The 21,304-nt window shown below is 47.7% G+C and overlaps 1 protein-coding gene across 8 annotated transcripts in view; it reads left to right on the forward strand.

Annotated features, from left to right (window-relative positions):
• PLXNA4 (plexin A4) overlaps nucleotides 1-21,304 on the forward strand; it is a 458,580-nt gene that overhangs the window by 259,467 nt on the left and 177,809 nt on the right. For all 8 annotated transcript variants that reach the window (XM_078343727.1, XM_078343726.1, XM_078343725.1 and 5 more), the window contains one exon: nucleotides 20,061-20,192. In XM_078343727.1, the coding sequence (XP_078199853.1) occupies nucleotides 20,061-20,192 (132 nt within the window). The remainder of the gene's footprint in view (nucleotides 1-20,060; nucleotides 20,193-21,304) is intronic.

Genomic DNA, 21,304 nt, shown 5'->3' on the forward strand with positions numbered 1-21,304 from the left:
ATCCAATTCAACACAACACGACACAGCCCAACCTAACCCCATGCAGCACAAATACAACTCAATCCAGTCCAACCTAACCTTAACACAACACAACACGGCTCAGGCAGCAGGCAGTCTGAGAGCACGCTGTTTTACTCATCTCACTCTGCATTGATGAAACCGGAGGGCTGGGAGACAACACAGTGTACTTTCCCGGTGATAGCCCACTCCCTTATTCATAGGCTGTTAAAAAGAAGTGGATGCCAAGGCAGCATGTTAAGGACGATAGGTTCAGAAGTGAAAAGACCTACTGAAGCTATGGTGGTGCCATGAATTTGGAGAGTCATTTCTCATCCAGGCTTTTGTTCTTCCTCTGCTGGGAGCTATGGCCTAAGGACACTTCCCAAACCCAACTCACAACCCTGCTGGGAGGACACACTGAAATAATGTACATAAAAATCCTTTTCAGAGTTTGAGGCACCAAGCTGTTATTGACTAAGTGTTTTATAGGCAAGTGTTAAATCTGTGTTTTAAAATCTTAACCTGGAAGTTTGTGTGTGTTCGGGGTCTACCCATCCTGACTTGATCAGTAAAGTGCCAGGGTGAAACGTTATTCCTAAGTCCACCGTTTTCCATGAGTTTAAATGGGTTGATTGAGTTTATATTAAGAACATCAAGGTTTTCCAAAATTCTAGTTAGAGAGCTTGCTACAAAGAAATGTATTGTTCCGTTAACCCAAACACAAAATGTTGACTAGAAGAGAACTGGGAGAATGCGGACAATTCAATATAATCCTCCTCCCAACACAACATAGGGAGGCTTATGGCAATGGACTTGCATTCTTTAGTTTAGTCGTTTAAGGCAGTAAGAAGGTGGTCACCTTTGTTAAAGGAATGTCAGTGCCCCTCTCCAAGGGTGTTACAGCAGTTTTTGCAAGTTGAAAAAGTAGGTAAGGTTTGCTTATGGTCTCCAGTTTACAAAAGTCAGATCATATCAGTTCCCCCATCCTGGAAACACGCAACACTTCCCCTCTGCCTACAGGTTAAAACCCAGTGCTTTGAGGGACATTCGAGGGTCTTTTGCACCTGCATCCAACCTACCACCCCTGAGCTTCCCTCCCACCATGTACCATCAGGCACATGCCCTGACCACAGCTGATTACCTGCATTGCACATACCTGGCACTTTCCTCCATCTCTGCCTTTACTCATGCCAGCCTTCCTAGGTCGTGTCCTTCCTTCCTCACCGCTCCTGCTAAAAAATCAGCTAACATTGCCATTCTTCTGTGAAGGACACTTCTCAGAATTGACCACTGCTTCCTTTCTGTGGCCACCAGAAAGGAAACCAATTATTTGAATGTGCTTCACTTGGGAGGGGCTGGAGGTGTGGGGCAAGGTATATTGAGTTTTAACCAGAAGACTGGATCAAAAATGAGATCCAGCCCTTGTTAGCTATAATCTAACTTGGGGCATCCTGAAGCCCATCTGAGTCTTAGTTTTTTCACAGATACAATATGAACACAAATAACATCTTCTGTCCCTCACTGGAATCGTGGTTCATTTATTAATTCAATAAAGTTTCTCATGTCCCTACTATGTGTCATGTGAATTAAATTTAGAAAATCAACGTGAAACTGCTTTTTAAATTCTGTTATGAATCTTATTTTGGACAAGAAGTCTTCGAGGGTAGAACCCAGCCAAGTTTCTTTGGAAACTTCTGCATTTCTGGATGGGATTTTACACAGCAGGTGCTCAACTCGTGTGCAATGGAGTGACCTAGAGAAAACAAGCCTCCCAGAGGTCACACACAGCTGACAGGTGTGAAAGTCCCTCTGGTCCTGTTTCCCAGACCCCAGTAGCAGAAATGTCTCCCTTGCTCACAGATCCTCCCCCTGGCTCACTTAGGTGCCAAATGGAAAAGTCAAGGAAGAAAGTGCCAGAGGGTAAGAGCACAGTATTCCATTGGATAAACAACTTGCTTAGGAGGACGGATGGTAAGATTATCCTTAATAAGCTGACACCTTTATTTATGGAGTGTCTGTAATAAAAACCCTCCAAAGGGTTTGCAGTCCATTGGAGGAGAGGAAATAATTCCCTTCTTAGAAATCTGAGAGGAAGTTAAGTGACGCAAGACAATTTTGCATTTAGTGTCTTGCAACACAACAAGCCAGCACAATCAGAGTCCTGCTGGGCTGAGGAGGAACGAAGACGTCTTTCCATCCTGCCTTTTCCTGGTCTACCTTGAGGATGGGAAGTAAAGTGGCTGGAAGTCCAGTCAGTGAACTCCAGCGTGCAGACCCAGGGCGGTCCTGATACAGGACCCACGGTCTGGTGATGTGAAACCTTGGTGAGGAACCCCAGAGTAACAACCTGTAAAATCTGCTTTTCTTGGTATTCCCCACCCCTCAGCTCTCCCACCCTTTCCTTCCTCTCTTCCCTACTTCCCATGGCCTACCTTTCTTGACCCTGATGGGGTGAACCATGGAAGGCCCCCAAGAAGCAGAAGGGAACCAGCGGCCCCTGGTGGTGGGCTTTGGCATGAAATTGACTAAAAGCTCTAACCCAAGGAGGTCTGTGGGGACAAAGGACCACACCACACACTCAATCTTAAGTCTTAGATCAGTGTGGGAAATAAACCCTGCCATTAAAAAAAAAAAAAAAAGGTAGATATTTCTGGATTTTTAAATGGACATAGACTTTGGAAAGAAAGTCCTAAGCAAAAATTGTGAAAATTTTGTTTGGTTCCCTGAAACTGTCTAACCCAAAGAAAAGTTCCTTGAAGAATCCTGGTGATGGTGTAGAGAAGGTAATTAAATAGGTGACTCTTTCCTGTGCTTCTCAAAGTCACTGCCTGTTCATCTGCAAGTTTATGTTGGGTAATGCATGGAACCTATTTAAGCCACTGGGATGGGAAGTGGGAGAACCTTCTGTAGTGTGTAGGGGCAACATGAAGGGAAGTAGGAAGTGATCTGTGTTCTTTCTTTCACCCGGCGCTTTTCCAATCTGTATTCTGTAATATATGGAATGTGTCTGACGTGACCCTCAGAAAGAGGGTAGGAGGGCCAGCCTGGCATGGTGGTCATCTAAATTCTGGCTCTGGGAAATGATTTGATGTCATGATTTCACAATCCACCTTTAAAATGACAGTGACTCAATTGTCCTAAGCAATGACTTTCTGCCAAAGCACCAGTCCTGAATGTCCAAAACCAATCAGACCATCAGTTGGCCACACTCCCACCAATGAAATTCAGCAGCTCTCAGATTCACACGTTTTCTTTCCACCCACACGGAATTCCCTTCCAACTTGCTCCTTGGGCTCCCCGTTCCCTTGGCCACCCAGGTGTGACAATCCAGAGTTGTCCCTCATTCTTCAAGCCCCATCTCTTTCTCCCTCCATCCTTACCCTCTATTTCCACTGCCTCATGGCTAAACCAAAATAAGCATCACAGTTCTTTACTGTCACCCTACTTCTACTCTCTCTCTGTCTACACCATGCAATATAAGAGAGTATGTTCCAGGCACATGAAACTTCCTATAGCAGAAACGTTTAGGAAGGAGAATTATTTCCAAACTAGTCCCAGACTCCCACCAGCCAATACATTTCATCCCTTAACACGTCCTTGAAACACGTAAGATAATATTACTTTAAATGCATTTCATAAATAAGACTTCGTAGGCAGGGCACAGTGCCTCATGCCTATAATCTCAGCACTTTAGGAGGTCGAGGCAGGCGGATCACCTGAGGTCAGGAGTTCGAGACCAGCCTGACCAACATGGAGAAACCCTGTCTCTATTAAAAATACAAAATTAGCTGGGCATGGTGGCACATGTCTGTAATCCCAGCTACTCAGGAGGCGGAGGCAGGAGAATGGCTTGAACCTGGGAGGTGGAGATTGCAGTGAACTGAGATCACACCATTGCACTCTAGCCTGGGCAACAAGAGTGAAATTTCAACTCAAAAAAAAAAAAAAAAAAGACTGTGTAACCATGACTAGCTTGGTATTGACTCTAGGCTTGAGAAAAAGTGATGAGTACACAGGTATGGCGAGGCGGGCAGAGAGAGAGGTTGGAGCACAGGACCACCCCCTTGCACATCCAAGGGGAAGCTGCAGGCAGAGCTCCAAGTCCAGCCCCTGCCTCAAGGCCATCAAAAAAGAATGCAGAGTCCCTCAAATCTCCGTACAGAGGCTCACAGGAGAGCAAGCCTTTCCTCTCTCCCCTGTCAATGATGCACCTGTGCAACATGAGTGGCAAGAGGTGTGTCATAGGGTCAGTGAGTAGCCATGGACATCCCCCCCCCCCCCCCCCGGTATTAACAAGTACCAGCTGTAGCTTATATCTGATTATATGCTGAGCGGTGTGCTAAATGCTTTTCATCTACTGACTCATTAAATCTTCACATCAGCTGATTGTGGTAGGTGCTGTTATTATCTGCATTTTCCAAATGAAAAAACCAGGGGTTAGAGAAATTGACTCATTTCCCAAAGGTCATGTAGCTAGGTCCTGGCAGAGCTGGTTTGGGGCCCTTGTTAATGGCCTCTGGAACCCATGCTTTTAATCACTACATTATTTATTTCTTGGGCAAACCTAAAAACTAACACTTTGTCAGAGTAAGTGCTGGCCAAATATACATGGATATATTACTATTGATATATCAATATACCATTAGCATATTATATTAACATATTGATCATTAATTTTAATATTCCATTCCCTGACTCTCTTGTTCTTGGTGGCTTCCCCACTGGGCTCAGTTTTCACATCTGAAACATGGGGAGAAACAATTCCGAGAGGACCAGGACCAGTGGCTGAGGGATTTTCCTCAGTGCCTCGGAGCTGGGAGATCAATAGTTTAACTGCTATGAAACACCCAGGCCTTGATGATGCTGCATAAATAATTGTATTAACTGTGGCCAGTGATGGAGATAATGGTTTTCCAATATCTTATTTTAAAATGCATTTCGCTGCAATTAACTCCACAGGCTTCCGGCGGAAGGAGTAGCCCATACAGGCACTTACTATTTTTTTCCTTCAAGGCACTTTGGCTGTGGGCCTCCCTCACTGGGATCAGAGGTCACGCGTCTCATTGGAGGAGCGCGTCTTTAGGCCCCTCCACCGAGGGCGGGGATGGCTTCAAGCCGGGGTTCTGTGGTTTTTCCTGGGATGAGGGTGGTCAAAAGCCCCTTTGTGGTCTCGCAGCCAAGCTCTCTCCTGGCCCCGGAGCCCCCAGCTTTCTGCATCTGTGCATTCCAGCGCCGGCTGGTGATGTCATCCCCGGACACGGATGCCCTTCTCAGCTCCAGCATTCTAAGCCTGGGAAGGCTGTCCCCACAGTGAACAGATTTTCTGACTGTAAACTATTCACATGCCTCACCCCAGGCCTCACAGATTCCTGCGCCCTCATTTGTGATAGTTCCAAGTGTTTCTTTCTTGCAGTAGCTGCTGTTTCTAAAAAGTAAGATGTGGGCAGTGTCTGTGCAGGAGAGATGTGTGGGACGGGGAGGGGAAGGATTCAATGAGGTGTGGTGATCTATGAGATAGCCCTGAGTGAGGCTCACTCTTCAAAGAAGCTCTGGGAACTTTTTTGCTGGTGACACTGAACGTTACAGCGCCTACTTTTAGGAGAACTGTTGCCGTGTATAGGTTTGAAGCCAGAAAATGTAAACTTCAGTGTGAGGCTCCACTTACTGGCCTTGTGAGCTTGGGTAAAAAGAATCACATGTAGCCCCTGCACCAAATAAGCTCCTAGAGAGTGGGGAAGACAGTGCGCCCTCATGACCCCACACAGCAGTGTGTGTAAGTGCCATGAGCAAGGTGTGCAGGAAGTGCCGCTGGAGCCCACGGGAGCCATGAATCATCTCGAGACACTATGGGGAGAGTTCTGAGACTCTCAGTTTTGCCTGAGCTGGATCTTAGGTAATATTGCATGCATTCCTCACTTCCTTCTGATTCTCGTTTAGGGACACACACACAGACACACACAAAATTATCCTAGATAGCTCAGGAACTGGGGCTACTTTGAAATCCTGGTGTAGATCTCAGCTGAGCAAAACTGGAATCCCCCACCTGTTGCAGAGCTTTGCAAATGCATTGATATTGCAAAATGAAACTCAATCATTTCGGCCAGAAGCCAGGTGGCAACACTCTGACCCGCGTGCTTCCCAAGCGGATGAGGAGAGGATGGAGGGAGACACCCCAGGCTGGTTGAAGTTGCCTCCTCTGCCTTCTGAGAAGCTGTACCTTTGCCTCTTGCAATAGGTGAATGTGGGCTGTGCTTAGCCTCTCTCTCTCTCTCACACACAGCTGTCCTTGGATGGCAGCCTCAGTGCCCCTTGAAAGTGCTGGTGCCCCAATAGCTTGATGAGGCTGCAGGGGAAGAACCTAGAGCACAGCCCAGCAGGGAGAGCAGATGTTCAGGTAATACACACTTGTCTGATGCTCCCAGGATTGTTTATTTGTCAAAGGAATTGCAGAACAGTGCCTGGGGGCTGAGCTACAGACCCATGTGGCTTCTTGCAGGCAGCATGAAGATGGGAGCCACATAGTGCTGGCTGCTGCGGATGCCCTTAGTGCTAGAAAGAGGCTTCGTGGTCCTATATGGACAAAAACATCAAAGAAATGTAAGCTTGGGAGATAGTCTCTGAGGATGTAGGGACTCTTCTGATTTCTTTCCAATGTTAATGGAAGTCATGTGTTCATTTGTTAATTTACTAAACATCTATTAAGCAACTGGTATTCCCAGAGCTGTCAGGGAGCCTTGCTAGAGGAAGTTGTGCTCTGCTACGTCATCATCACCATCACATTATCTCATCGTCATCTTCATATTGGCGAACCGGGCACAGCTACATGTTAAGTAGCCACAACTCCCAGGCACGTACCTTTATGACTAGCACGCACCAGGTATAAAACTGAGAGAGTTTCAGAATTCACCTGATGAGATTCTCATGGCCGCTCGCCTTGGAATTCCGAGACCTGTATTTCAACTGAGGATACCAAGCAAGTCTGAAAAGTCCTGCCTGAGGTTGCAACATCCGTAATAGACAGAATCAGCAATCGAGCTTGGCTGCCTGCACAGCCCCAGGCTTAAGCTCTATACCACTGACCTGCCCTCAGGATGTTGACACTCTCAAGGCTGAGACCAAACATGCTCAAAGCATGAAAGGAATGTTAGCAATAGGCTTCCACATCCTAAGTGCCTGGACCCAGAGCCGAGGCTGCACGTGATGTGAGAGGGTGATCGGAGTGGGCAGGTGTTACGGTGAAAGCCCCCAGAGGAGTGGCCTGGGGCAGGTCCAGAGGGACTGATGGACATGGTCTGGCTGAAAGGAAGGAGAGGGAAGAGGGGAGGAAATGGTACAAACAGGACTGGGAGTGGGGAACTGAGCTGAGTCCTGGGGAAACAGAAAAGCATCTAGCTTGGCAAAGAAGGGCAAGGTCGCGTGGAGGGATGACTGGAGACTGTGCCCACCATGACCTGGGTGGTCTGTGTTCAGCAGTAGTTGGGCTGATGAAGCAGAAGATGAGGGATGCTGCTGAAATTGCAGAAGGGCCAAGAGGAGGCCTTAGCTTATAGGGGAGCTGCTCTAGGGTGACAGTGACACCTCACAAATCTGGGATGTGAAGGGGGAGGGAGGTGAAGCTGCTTCTGAGCCTGTGATGAAGGCCCCCTTTACTAGTGCAGTTGACTTACTGAGTCTCTGCTCTGTGCTGGTAGCATACTTCTTCTGAGTTAGGACCTGGCTGACTCCTGAAGGTGCAGCAGCAGCTCACACAGGAGTCCCTGGATTCCCAGGCTTCTCTACATCTGTTTCCTTTAGGCCTCCAGCTGGACAGGGGTTTTCTCCTGGTTCTGGTGCAGCTGCACGAAACACCTGCTGGATTCCACTCCAGAGGAGGCCAGATTTCCAGCAGAAGAGCAATGTGGACTGTGCCAGCCCCAGCCTCCTTGCATACCTCTTTTCCCAGTCCTCATTGTCCCACAGGCATCAACCCTTTGTCATTGCTACAGTTGTGTGGGCAGAGAGGAGAGGAGGTAGCCTCCCCATGCATAGGGGGCAGAGATGAGCATGGCTCATCCAAGTTGTAGGATGAGGCAATAGGGGCAAGTGGATGAGGAGCTGGCAGTCCTGGTTCTGGCCTTTATCTCTGTGCCTGACACTGTGCGGGGCCACTGGCTTTGTTTTTGGAGAGGCCCTGCTTCTCCCCAGCATCCTTCCAGCCCCACCTCTGCCCTTCATCCTCCCTGGGTCCTCAGAGATGCCGCATCTCTCAGCAAGGCCAGGCTGTGCTTCTCCACTTCCTGATCATAGGCACGGAACTGCTTTCCTCTTTCTGCATGAAGTCTTTGGCTTTCTGAGTCTCTCCTGAGTGAAAACAGACTCGGTTTCCTGGACAATTTCTATAGCTTTGGGGCAGCGGTGGGAAGGTCTCTGGGTCCATGTTGGTGGAATTCAATCTGCAATGAAGCATTGTTATTGTTTCTGTCTTTCATATGAGGAAAGTGATAGTGTATCCTAAAGAACACAGACTCTTTGGTCCTGGCTCCCTGTTGTCTGTTAGCTTCAGACAGCCCAGAGCTAAGCTGTGTGTCCTCTTCTCTCTCTTGTTCTTAGGTGACCTCGTCAGACATTGGGAGTCCAGTCTGCAGGCCACATCTTCTAACCACCTTATGGCACATGTAGAAACCATTGTGGAAGACAGTGTGGTGATTTCTCAAGGATCTAGAAATAGAAATTCCATTTGACCCAGCAATCCCATTACATTCTTAGCAAACTGACACAAGAACAGAAAGCCAAACACCATATGTTCTCACTCATAGGTGGGTGTTGAACAACGAGAACACGTGGACTCAGGGAGAGGAACATTATCCACTGGGGGCAGTTGGTGGGGGAGGGGGAGGGGAGAGACAGTGGGGGGTGGGGAGGAGTAACATGGGGAGAAATGGCAGATACGGTATGTGCCTAAAGTAAAATAAATAAATTTTTTAAAATACATAATAAAAATCAGCAAGTTAGAAAAAAAGAGAAACTTTCCAACCTCTTTACGTCAGGGTTGTGCTCTCAGTGGGCATGGATGAAAATCATAGAGATCCTTTTATTTGAATAGTAATAACTGCACATTAATCATTGCTAATATTAAAACTCCCTCACTCTGCTAAGTAATATCCATGCTTGAGACGTTATCATACTTACACAATAATCGTAGCAATGAAGCATTGTTATTGTTTCTGTCTTTCATATGAGGAAAGTGATAGGAAAGTTTAGTGGATGGTCTGAGGCCAGACAGTTCCTAAGGGAGTTGGGAGTCAGGCTGTTTGCCCCTGGACTTCGCCATTCGTGCGCTGCCAGTGCACCCAGCTCAGGACTCCGGTCTTGTGCAACATGGATGAGCGTGGTCCATCTGCTAGGTGTCAGAAGGAGCTGATGCACGAAACTGCATGGCATGGTGTGTGGCACATGGCAGGTGGTGAATTGACTATTTAGGTGGTGAAGGAACTATTTATGGGAACTCGTTTTTCTAGGAGTGGGAGCAGCCCAGGCTCCTTTCTAACCAGAAGCACATGGGAAATGGCCAACCAAGATTTTAGGGAGCAGGCTATTCAAAGAAGTGGTGGCTCTGGGGTCACGGGGTGGCTGCCCCACCAAGTTTCAAACCTGTGACGTTAGCACATGGTACTGTCTGATGCGTCTCTGGGAAAGGTGCAATCAATGAGGCTGTTTCAAAATACTCCACATTTAAAATATGCTGGTTTGAACATTTTCCTGATGTTCTCGATATCGGTCCTATTGACTTCCCTCTTTATTACTTCAGCATCTTTCTCTTCTGGAGTCATACCTTGTTCATGGTGTCACCACTCAAGCAGGTGCGGAAGGTTTGGAGGCTGTCATCCCTGGTTTCTTTGGTTTGGACATTGCAGGGCAAGAAGTTCCTAATGGCAGCATAGAAATCATTATTTGGCTTTGAGAATATGTGTAATGGGAGACCCAAAGGGACCGATAGTCACAGCAGTGTTTGGTAACACGGTGCAGGATTCGCGCACACGCGCTGCCTGTCTAATTAATTACTGTTTACACTCTAGCAGTTCCCTTTGCATCCTCTTTCTCCTGGCTGAAATCGGAAGATCAAAACAGAGTGCCTCATGGAGCTATTCAGGGGCAGCTTACCCTGCATGAACACAGAAGCAGGGTCTACGCCCACCTTCCAAGCCCAGAGATTCAAGGCAGGGAGGCGTGGATGTGGCATGAAACAGGGTCTATCCTGCTGGCTGAACAGGGCACCTACCAGCCATGTGGGCCTGGTTGGGCAGTTTCTGCTTGACTTTTGCTGCAGAATCTCCCAGTTACAGTGAAGAAACGCCCCTAACTGGTTCCCTCACTGTAAAATAGGGGATATCTGCGCCATGAGGATAAAGAAACATGAAGATGATTACTTAGAGTGTTTTCATTCTTTTTCATTCATTCATTTATTCAACGAATGTTTATCGAGCGCCTACTCTGTGGCAGGGTTCAAGGGTCTGAGACATATCCCTTGATGAAGGTTTCTGCTCCCGTGGTGTGTATGGTCTAGCAAGGGCGTCAACAATAACCATCATAAATGAATGCAGGATACAGTATGTCAGAAGGGACAAGTGCTGTGAAAAAAACGCAAATGCAGATTGGGGACAAGGGATTGGAAATCCAGGGTGGAGGCAGGAGGGAATAATTTTAAAAACAAAAGCCCTGGGGAAGATGCAAGGTGCCTCTATGAATGCAGTCTTATTCCCAGATGCCCTTGGGGTGGGATTGTAGGGATATTGGCAGCGAGAGCTTGGGGTGTTGAGGGAGCTCCTCTGGTGGAGAGATGGACTTACAGCCCATCAGAGTCTAATGGGAACTGAGAGATCCTCCAGTCCTCCTGCCTGCAAACTAGGCAGCTCTTCTTCAAGGATGTGGAGAGGGAAGGGGCCCCTTTGTGAAGACATTTGACCCACAACCAGCCAGTTGCCAAGATCCTCAGACCTCATGCCCATGTTCTCATCTGTCCTCCTGTCAGCTTGCTGCACCCTTCCCAGCTCCTCTCTGTCCCAGACACAGTTGCGTCACCTGGCCTCTCTCCCTTTCCACAGAATTAGAAAGGGAAAGTTCTAGAGATTGTGTTTGAGCTGAGATGTGGCCCCATCTTAAGAGCCAGAGGGCCGGGCACAGTGGCTCAAGCCTGTAATCCCAGCACTTTGGGTGGCCGAGGTGGGTGGATCATGAGGTCAAGAGATCAAGACCATCCTGGTCGACATGGTGAAACCCCGTCTCTACTAAAAATACAAAAAATTAGCTGGGCACCGTGGCGTGTGCCTGTAATCCCAGCTACTCAGGAGGCTGAGGCAGGAGAATTGCCTGAACCCAGGGGGCAGAGGTTGCAGTGAGCCAAGATTGCACCATTGTACTCCAGCCTGGGTAACAAGAGCGCAACTCCATCTCAGAAAAAAAAAAAAAAAGCCAGAGAGTATACACGTATATACATATGTCTGCACACGTGTCCGTGAGCGTGCAAGTGTGTCTTCTGGTTTCAGCTGTAGCAACTTGGACCCAGAATCAGCTTCTCAGGCCATTCATCCGTTCATTGATTCATTCATTCATTCAACAGCGAGTACCTACCCTGTGCCTGGTTCTGGCCCTCTATGGTGTGCTAATTCTTCCTTTCAGGTGCTAAGTGACAGTGACCAGGGCTACATCATTTAGAACTTGTGGGTCGATTTCGTGTCATTTGTAGGGACATGGATGAATCTGGAGAACGTCATTCTCAGCAAACTGACACAAGAACAGAAAATGAAACACCGCATATTCTCACTCATAGGCGGGTGATGAAAAATGAGAATACATGGACACAGAGAGGGGAGTACTAAACACTGGGGTCTATTGGGGGGAAAAGGGGAGGGCCAGTGGGAGGGGGAGGTGGGGAGGGATAGCCTGGGGAGAAACACCAAATGTGGGTGAAGGGGTGAAAGCAAACAGAACACACTGCCATGTGTGTACCTATGTAACTGTATTGCATGCTCTGCACATGTACCCCAAAACCTAAAATGCAATAAAATAAATAAATAAATAAAATTTAAAAATTAAAAAAAAAATAGAACTTGTGGGTCCAACTGAGTAGACTGCATATCTACAATCCAAATGGCTCACAGTTTGCACCCTCCTGAGAGACATGATAGCCCTGTTGTGTGCCAGAGATGTAGATCTTGGTCAGTCATTGCTTGCCAAGGATCTTTGCTGCTACTTTTGTGTCCTTGGGAGCCAGGTCAAAGCCAGGAGAGAGACCCAGGACAGCTAGGAGAGCTAAAGTCATGTGCTCAAGTCTTCTGAGAGGAGCCAAACCTGGCCCCTCACTTCCCTCCTTGCTCTTCTCACCTACCCCTGCCTGCCCAATGAGGTCTCCCTTTGGAAACTGACTAGTTTGTAGTTTGTTACGAGGGATCTCCTTTCAGTCCTGGGCACTTCAAGACCTAACTGTCTCTGGCATGGCAGAAATGTGGGGTGCCTCTCCACAAGTTCCACCACCCCTGGCCCTGTGAGCAAGGCCTGACCTCCTTCTGTCCTGACCACCAGCTGGTTTGCCACATGCCTCTGTGTTTAAGGTTTAAGGATCTAGGTGGGGAGTTCAGACTAGCCCTGAGACATTTGCCTCTAGGTTTGTTCTGTTTCCCTCTTCATCTCCAGTTCCGGCTCTATTCCCCAGCTTGCTGGATAAGACCCCACCCTTACTTTCTTATACCTAGGTCCAGCTTCCACATCTCGAAGGTGTAGACCTCTGCTAGGAAGTCTGGAGAGGATGTGAAGGGGTAGAGGAAGGGGAGAGTGCAGAGGTGGCCTGCGTCTTTAGAGATGAATAGTACTGTGCTCATTAGGGAGATTAGTCCAAGCAAGACGGCAGCCAGAACGCTCTAGTGCAAGCATCTGCCTGCTACTGGGAGACGATATTTATTGTTCAATCCTTCAGTGGATGTAAATAAACAGCCCAGCCCAGATAATGTTCCAATAAACAAACAAGCAGCTGCCAGGAACTCCCCGGATGGCTGACCTTTGCGGAGGCCATGCTGCTGATGTTTTAATAGCAGTGTGCCTGGCAGTGCAGAAACTCACCGTGCCAGGGATGGAGATAGGTGGCGGTGCCCACTGGTGGGTCTGCGGGGGGCCAGCGGGGCTGGAGGAAAGGGGCTGGATGCCTTGGAAGATCCCGGGCAGGGGACTCAGTGTCTGAGGATGCCTGGATGAGTAGATTGTGTGTGTGTGTGTGTGTGAGTGTGTATGTGTATTCTTGGTAAGCTGCATGTAGTGTGGAATAGTTCAATGCACACTGAACGCTGTAGTGGAGGTTTCTGTGTGACACAGGCAGAGATGATACTCAGTCCTTAAGTGCTCTTGTGGCTTTACCAGTTGTTAATATTGAAATGCATCCATGCAATTGGTAGTCAGTTGCTGCCCCCAGCCCCAGATGCCCACCACCATCTAGGTGTCCCACTCATCACCACTCTCTTCCCTCAGCAGTATTACTTGGTGCAGGTGGGAGCCTCCAAGAATCTGCTCCCATAACAATGGTTCTGACTGACTGGTTGGCCCTCTCCCATGAGCAAGGGTACCAGGAGTTCTGCTGCACAGGAGGTGTGCCAGAGTGTGGGAAGAGAAGACATGGGTGCATCAAATGAGCCTGCCAAGTGCTAGCTGGATCAGAATGAGGCCCCTGCAGCAGCATTCTGACTTGATGGGGACCACAGAGCTGGTTGGAATGTACAGCCCAAGAATGCCCAAAACGTAAGGGCAATGGGGCCCACTGCACTGTGCTGTAGCTTGACGGGGCCCACTGCACTGTGCTGAAGCTTGACGGTCCCTGGGAGACACAAAGGTGTTGTAACAGAGGAAAAGGGGGAGGGAGGGCCTGCTGGGGTCTGGGGTGATTGCAAAATCTCAATGGAGTGTGCTTCCAGGAGGATTGGCACCAAACCAAATTATTGGCAAGATCACTTGGTGAGTGCAGAATCAAAACGCAGGGAAGAGAAGCATCTACAATAGTGCTGCCCCATATGGTAGCCTCTGGCCACATGGTGAGCACCTGAGACATAGCTGTTCCAGACCGAGCTGTGCTGTAAGTGTAACATGCACCTCGGGGGCAAAGGTTTGGTTAGTATGAGGAAAATCATGTAAAATATCTCAATCATAATTTTCTTTTCCTGAGACGGAGTCTCACTCTGTCGCCAGGCTGGAGTGCAGTGGTGTGATCTTGGCTCACTGTAACCTCTGCCTCCTCGGTACAAGTGACTCCCCTGCCTCGGCCTCCCGAGTAGGTAGGGCTACAGGCAGGCACCACCATGCCCGGCTAATTGTTTGTATTTTAGTAGAGACGGGGTTTCACATGTTGGCCAGGCTGATCTTGATCTCTTGAACTCGTGATCCAACCGTCTCACCCTTTGAAAGTGCTGGGATTACAGGCGTGAGCCACCACGGCCGGCCATAATTTTTATGCTTGTAGACACACGGTCATGCTAAGATGATCATAATTGGAGTACATTGGGTCAGATGAAACATGAAAATTATTTTACCTGTTTTTAAAAGTTTGGCCACTACTAGAAATTTTTGAATGACACATGTGACCCACATTTGTGGCTTGTACTATCTTCTGTTGTCCAGTGCTGTTCTGGAACATTCTACTGGGGCTGAGGCGAGGCCTGCGGGACACCCCTCCCTACCACAGAGGACACAGTGGCTCTCTGATCTGCTCTGGTCACTCTCTTCTCAAGATGATGCTGCAGAAAAATGATCAAATTCTTCCCCTGGAACACTCTTTTTCCAATTTTTACTCCAACCCTCCTGCCAGTATGTTATGTCTTTATGAAATCTATTAGTCCTGCTGATTTTCCTACTTCAGATCAGTCTTGCTACTGATCTAAGAGATTTTGTCTCCTAAGGTATCTTTGAGTAAACCTGACGTTACCTGCTCTGTGTTGTATTAGTCAAGCTCCCATCATTCGCAGCGCCATCTTGGCAGCTCTCTGTGATGACGCTGCCTGCCCGCTAGCCTTGCTTGGAGTCGGGCTGATCATTCCTGGTTAAACTCCAGTTGACCCGATCTCCTGAGAAGAACAAATAGAGGCCTTTGAACACCCGTTTACCATAGCATTTGCCACTTGGCATTATTTCTGTGAAATCTGATCCCTCCTGGAGACAGACGTCCTGGAAGGCAGGGCTGGCACTTACCACCTTGCCTCTCCAGAAGGAGAGACCCCAGAACACTGAGCGTTCAGCAGGCGCATGGCGGGTGTGGGATGTGTCGCTCAATTAAGGGACATACAGGATCAGGGTGTGGCTTCCTCCTTGGTGTCATCCTCAGAGATTAACATTTGTGTACATTGGTGACCCATGATTGGTTTCTTTACATTTTCCACCTCAAAAAAAAAAAAAATCAACTTCTGTTTTTATCCTTTCTCACTGCTTAGGTGATCCACAAGTTTCATCTGTACTGTGTAAAATAAGAAATCTAATTTGTTCAAACTGTCATGTTGCAGGCGTTGGGTGGACTCTGCCTTGGTGACTGAACCATGGCCCTGGTCTGTGTCCTTTCATCTCACCTGTTGTTTTCTGGCCTAGGCTGTCTTTCCTAGGCTGTTCTTGAGTTGTAGGCATCTGGATTGTGTTTCTGCCTTAGGAGGGGTGGACTGAATGCGATCTTGTTGGTTCAGGTGAACTTGGCCAGGATGAAGTCTTCTGCTCATCTGTTTTTCTATGAAATCCTATTAAATGCTGCCTAACATTTTGTTGGCCCTTTTGGCTGCCTGAGTATTAGAAGTAGTAAAATGGTGGCTCTGATCCCTTCCTCGATCCTGACTCTTACCTCGATTATATCTAGCAGCTCAGATATTAGAGACTGTGGTTGTTTTATATTTATTCAGTAATTACTTACTGAGCACCAACCATGTATCGGGGATTGCGCTGAGTACAGCAGGCATGACCTATTCCCTGGGAGACTCATGGTCCCAGGGCTGTTTGCCTATGTGGCAACTCTCAGCTCCTGCAGAAGGTGAACTATTTTTTTTTTCTTTTGTAGTTCACCTTTGTTACTGGACTTCTTGCTGTCCCAAAGAGTTTAGAATCATTTGCATGTTTTCCTGTCCCTCCTCCAGACCATTTATAAAAAAATATCATGAGACTAGTCAGGACACTAGTTACTACTCCGTGCAGAAACCTGTCTTTTCCTGTCTCTAAGTCAATTCTCTCTCTCCACGGCCAAACTGCCCAAAGTCCCATGGAGACTCATTATTTTTAAATATCTTTTCATGTGGAACCTTGTCAAAGACTTCTAGAAAATCTAAATAGCTAAGAGACAGGCGCTGAGCGAGGAATCAGGAGACCTGGGTTCTAGTCTTATCTGCCATTGGTTTATCATTGAACTTGGGACAAGGCACAGAGCAGCCTCCATCTCAGCTGCTTCATCAGGAAGATGAGAATGATTATTCTGGCAGTCAACATCATAAAAATTTTACAACCATCAGCTGAGACAGTGTTATTTAAGAATGCTTTGCAAGGTATAAAACAAAAATACAAGGGATCATTATTTAGAAAATTTACAACAGCCTCTTCATTCATATGCACATTTCCCTCCCAAAAGAACTGCAGTAGGTAAAGACAAGGCTCCTCCAGCACCCCTGGGGTGATGCTTGTTTAAAATCAGCTCCTTTGCCGTCTTGAAGGAAAGCAGGTTTACATAAACAATAGTGCGGGTTCAGCGTGAGACTTTGGTGTAGTGTGTGAACTCACAGAAGCATGGCCACTAGAATCAATCAGACCTTGGCATGGCTGCAGCCTGTTCCATCCACCAGATGTGTGACCTTAAACAAGTTATTTAACTTTTTTTGTGCCACACCTGTAAATGAAGACTATATTACTGAGTTCTGAGATTTAAATGAGAAAATAAAAATATATAAAATGCCTAGCATTGTACCAGACCCATAGTGTCCACTCAATAAATAGCAGCCCTTGTTCTGTTTGTCTGCGTAAGAGTCTAAGAGCCAGCAGCTGGTCCATTCGACCTAAATTTTGGATTGTCCATCAAACATTCAGCAAATTCCACCATAACTCTTTTATCCATGTCTTGTGTGAATTTTTCCAGCAGATGAATAAATAATGCTTTTCTTTGGCTTTCTGAAAAGTTGTTAGAGGGTGAGGTGAGAAGGGAGAGGAGCCTTTCCGATTACGTATTTCCCTCTGCACGGGCGGAGTGCAGAGGGTGGAGACTTAGCTGCATCCAGCCTCCTTGCAGAAGGCCAGGCCTGTGAAAACTTGTCCTGTTGGTGCTTCTTCATCCACCCCTCTGTCCCTGCCCCAGGTCACCTGGCTTCCTTTGATGTCCAGCCGCACCCAGCACACCTCTCATCCTAAGGAGCAGGGAAGTTGGAGTCAGAAGATAAAGGAGGCTGCTCAGGCACTGAATGCAATTTCATTTGGGGATCAGACCAAGGAGCCCTGGATGGGGCTTAGTTCCGCCAGCATCCCCCCACTGGGAACCCTGCTCTGGCCGACAGTGGCCTGAGTGGGCTGGAGACCAGCCAGAGCGTTCAGTATCACTCTCTGCTTCCGCTCCAGGGCCGCCTCCCAGCTGGGGATGAAGCTTGTCTGGGCCAGGGGCCAAGGCCATCATCGTGCGGTCAGACTTGGGTGGTAATCCCAATTGGTTTTGTATGAACTCCTGTTTCATCCAGATTAGGAAAGGACGTGGCCAGGGTGGACATCTGGTAGCTTGGGGATGGGCACAGAAGAAGGAGGGCTCTGGGAATCAGAGGCATTTCCATTCTCGACACTAACCATGGCTCCTTAACTGTTGTTTTCATGAGCTTAATGGGAAATCAGCAAAGAGGAATCTTAACTGCATTTATTTATTTCTTCATTTTTAAAATAAATATTTGTCAAGCTCAAGTGTTTGAGCATCAAAATCAGAACTAGAGAAAGCCTCTGAAACTGTAGAGACTAGAGACAGACCCTGACCTCCGCCCCCTGCCTTTAGGTGGCTGCCACTGGGAGATACACAGGAAACCCTTCAGGAGCAAGGACTCTCATGTAACTGGGGGTAGGGAAAGCATGGACTTCCAGAGTCAAAGTGAATTCTAATTCTGTCCCCAGATTTTATGGCTCAGCCCAGTTGTTTAATGTACCTGGGCATCATTTTTCTCCTCGATTATCAGTGCATCCATCAGGACTTTTGATGTTGCAAAAAACTTTTGTATTACTTTAACAAAAATCAAATACCTGGCGTGACTGGAAGGTCCCAGTTTCAGGCAGGCTTTGGGATTATTTTGATTCAGTGGCTCAGCTGTGTCACCAAAGACCAATTTTTTCCCATCTCTGTGCTTGACCTGCCCTGGTTCCAGTTCCCTTTCTTGTTATGAGACTGCTGCCCACAGATCTTGGAGCTTCAAGTTCATTTTACCTCTCTGAGGGTGAAGAGATACTGTCTCTTTACCCTGCCATGAGTGAGTCCTTGCTTTGCTCTTATTCACATTGATTGGGTTGAGCCTATTTTCTCTCAATCACCATGGCGAGAGAGTAAGATCAAGCTGGTTTGTTTATACTCATCAAGGACAACCTGGGAAGCAGGGAGTGGGTTCAGTCCCACCCAAAAGGTGGGAGAGGGTGGACTGGATGCTGGAGAGGCACCTGAGCCATGATGAATGAACATTTAACCTACAGGATTGAGAGGATTACATATGTGCAAAACCATCTCCCAGTACCTAATATCCATAAAACTTAAAAATAACTCTTAAAAGGAAATTTTAAAAATTAGAATCCAGAACAAACCTAAAATCAAGCACACAAACCACAAAATAACCTGGCATCAGAGTTCGTGGGCTCAAGAGAAATGAGAGGTGGGAGCCTTCTGGAGGACCTGGTGTGGTCCAGTGTCATTCACGTGGTGTTCTTTCTGTAATTTAGTTCCTCGGAATAACTTTTTATTCTCCTTGATCTTGTGAGAGGTTAAAAATTACACATTAAAAATTAAAAATAAGAGTGCCTAATGGGAATATTTGGAATATAATTTTTTTCTTTAGTTTTATTGTCGAAATATCTACACACACACTGTGTGTACCTTACAGTCCTGTGTGTGGTGGGGAAGTGTGGTGATCCCCTAGCTCTTGCCTAAGCACATTCTCAGTAACATCTGTTCCTGGTTCATGGGGTGGGGGGTGTTATTAGCACTGACTGGGCAGTGGTCATGTTGGATCTCTGCACTCAGACACAGGATGGTTCCAGAGACCTTGGCCAACATCCAGAGGCCAGACAAGCATCATGTAGGGTTGGAAAGCTCACGTCTTTTCTGAGCTAGTTCTCATTCATGGGGTGTGTAGGCAGAATCTTCTTTCCATTGTCTCCACGCTGTCCCAGCATTTCTAGGAAGGACTTGTGGATAGCCAGGGATGGTCTTTTCAGCTGAGTCTTTGCAGAAGGTTGTGGATGACTCATGCCTGAAGCATGAGTCATTTTCCTGTGACTCCCACATCCCCTTCCCTGGGGACAGGAACAAAACCTCTAGAAGGTTCCAGTGGCCAAAAAGAGACCCTTAGTGTGAAACCTCTGGGGTTGGCTCCCTGCCTGGTTCCCCTTCAAGGTACAGTAATGACATTGGGGTAGCAGTTCCCATCCTTACACTGATATTTTTTTCTGCTAACAAATGTAGCAAATAATATTGCCTTTCTGATGCAGGGGGATACTCTGATCTGAGTCACCTTCAATTACCTGTTGTTCCTCCAAGCCTAAGAGCCTCATCTTGTTCTCCAAAGATCAGCAAGGAAGGCATAAAATACTTGAGCCTGAGGCACAAGGAACCGGGGAGATCAAGACTGGATCCTTGGTGAAGCCCAGCTTGGTCCCCTGCTTCCCTCTCTGCCACTCGCACCATGAGGCCCTTGGTGAGCTTATGTCACTCCACTCCTTGACTTTAGCCTGTGAGCACCATAGAGACAGAACTCGTCCCGCTCCCTCGGCCGCTGACAGGGTCTCTGGCTGAAGTTTGGCTGCAGGCAGTGCAGGATCTGAACTTACATTGGCTCTCCTCCTCTTCTCCACAGATCCGGGTGGATGGACCCAGGGGCAACGCCCTCCAATATGAGACTGTGCAGGTGGTGGATCCTGGCCCCGTCCTCCGGGATATGGCCTTCTCCAAGGACCACGAGCAACTCTACATCATGTCAGAGAGGCAGGTAAGGCTCTTCAGGCTCTGCTAGACATTTGTCTTACAGCTAAATACTAGCCTGTGGCTCAGTACAAACCTTAGGAGGCCAGCTGCAGAGAGGTGATTTGATTTATTTGGCGCAGTGTGTGTCTTTTCAGTTATGCTGCCTGGGGACTGAGGCTTGGTGTTCTGAAGCAGGAAGGAAACATTTAAAATATCAAAATATTGGAGAGTCTAGGACAAATCCACTAACTTCAAAATCATATGTATAGGTTCAAGGCCAGCATTTGCTTTCTTCTGAAGAAATGTCATACAGATGCCCAAATTGCGGGTCCACGTTTCCCTACACAAAATGTGATCTCATACCAGAGTCAACTTCCTGGCTCTGGCCTTAACTAGGCCCCCAAAAGAGCCTAGTTAAAGGAACACCATGGTCAGGACTCAGAAAACAGAGTCTGTGTGGTGAGATGCGATGGGGTAGTGCATGCCTGGAACTTTCGTGTGTACATACAACTCTTTGTGGAAACTCCAGCAAACGCCATGGAGCCCACCCAAGAACACATAGGGTGCAGGTTCGCTGATGCTGAGAAGGAAGTAGAAAACGTGGGCTTGGTTCTCAAACCGAGCTGAGAGCAAAGTAAGTTCTTCTGGAGTCAAAGTAAGTTCAGGCCAGGAGTTGTATGTCTGCAGCAGGCAAAGCAAGGGGTTTCACCTCGGGCATCGGTATATGTAAGGGTATTTTCTGGAGTCCTCTAATTCATTACCTGGAGTGCTCCACCCCACAACACACAGCCCAAGTGTGGCTCAGCACTGCCGTACCTCTGCCCTGTGGCCTCTGTGGAGGATGAGTCGTTCCTGGGAGCCGTCTCTCCAGCCCATGAATATGTATGCGTTAGCTCTGAGTGGCAGAGGCAGCAGCCATGAGGGGCAGATCTCCCCCCTTTTTCATCCTCGTCAGCGTGGCCTGAACTCTCTGGAGGACCCTGCTGACAGAGTCTGGATTGTTCTGCCTGGACCCTCTCGGTGTTGTGGGGGAGATGAATTCCACATTATGCCACCCACGGGACTTGTGCATTATGCCTTAGCAACCACAGGAGCTCTGCCCTCCCTAAGAGCTTGATGACATCTTCTCTTGGTGTG

Source organism: Callithrix jacchus, chromosome 11, assembly GCF_049354715.1.
Source record: "Callithrix jacchus isolate 240 chromosome 11, calJac240_pri, whole genome shotgun sequence".
Taxonomy (NCBI): Eukaryota; Metazoa; Chordata; class Mammalia; order Primates; family Cebidae; genus Callithrix; species Callithrix jacchus.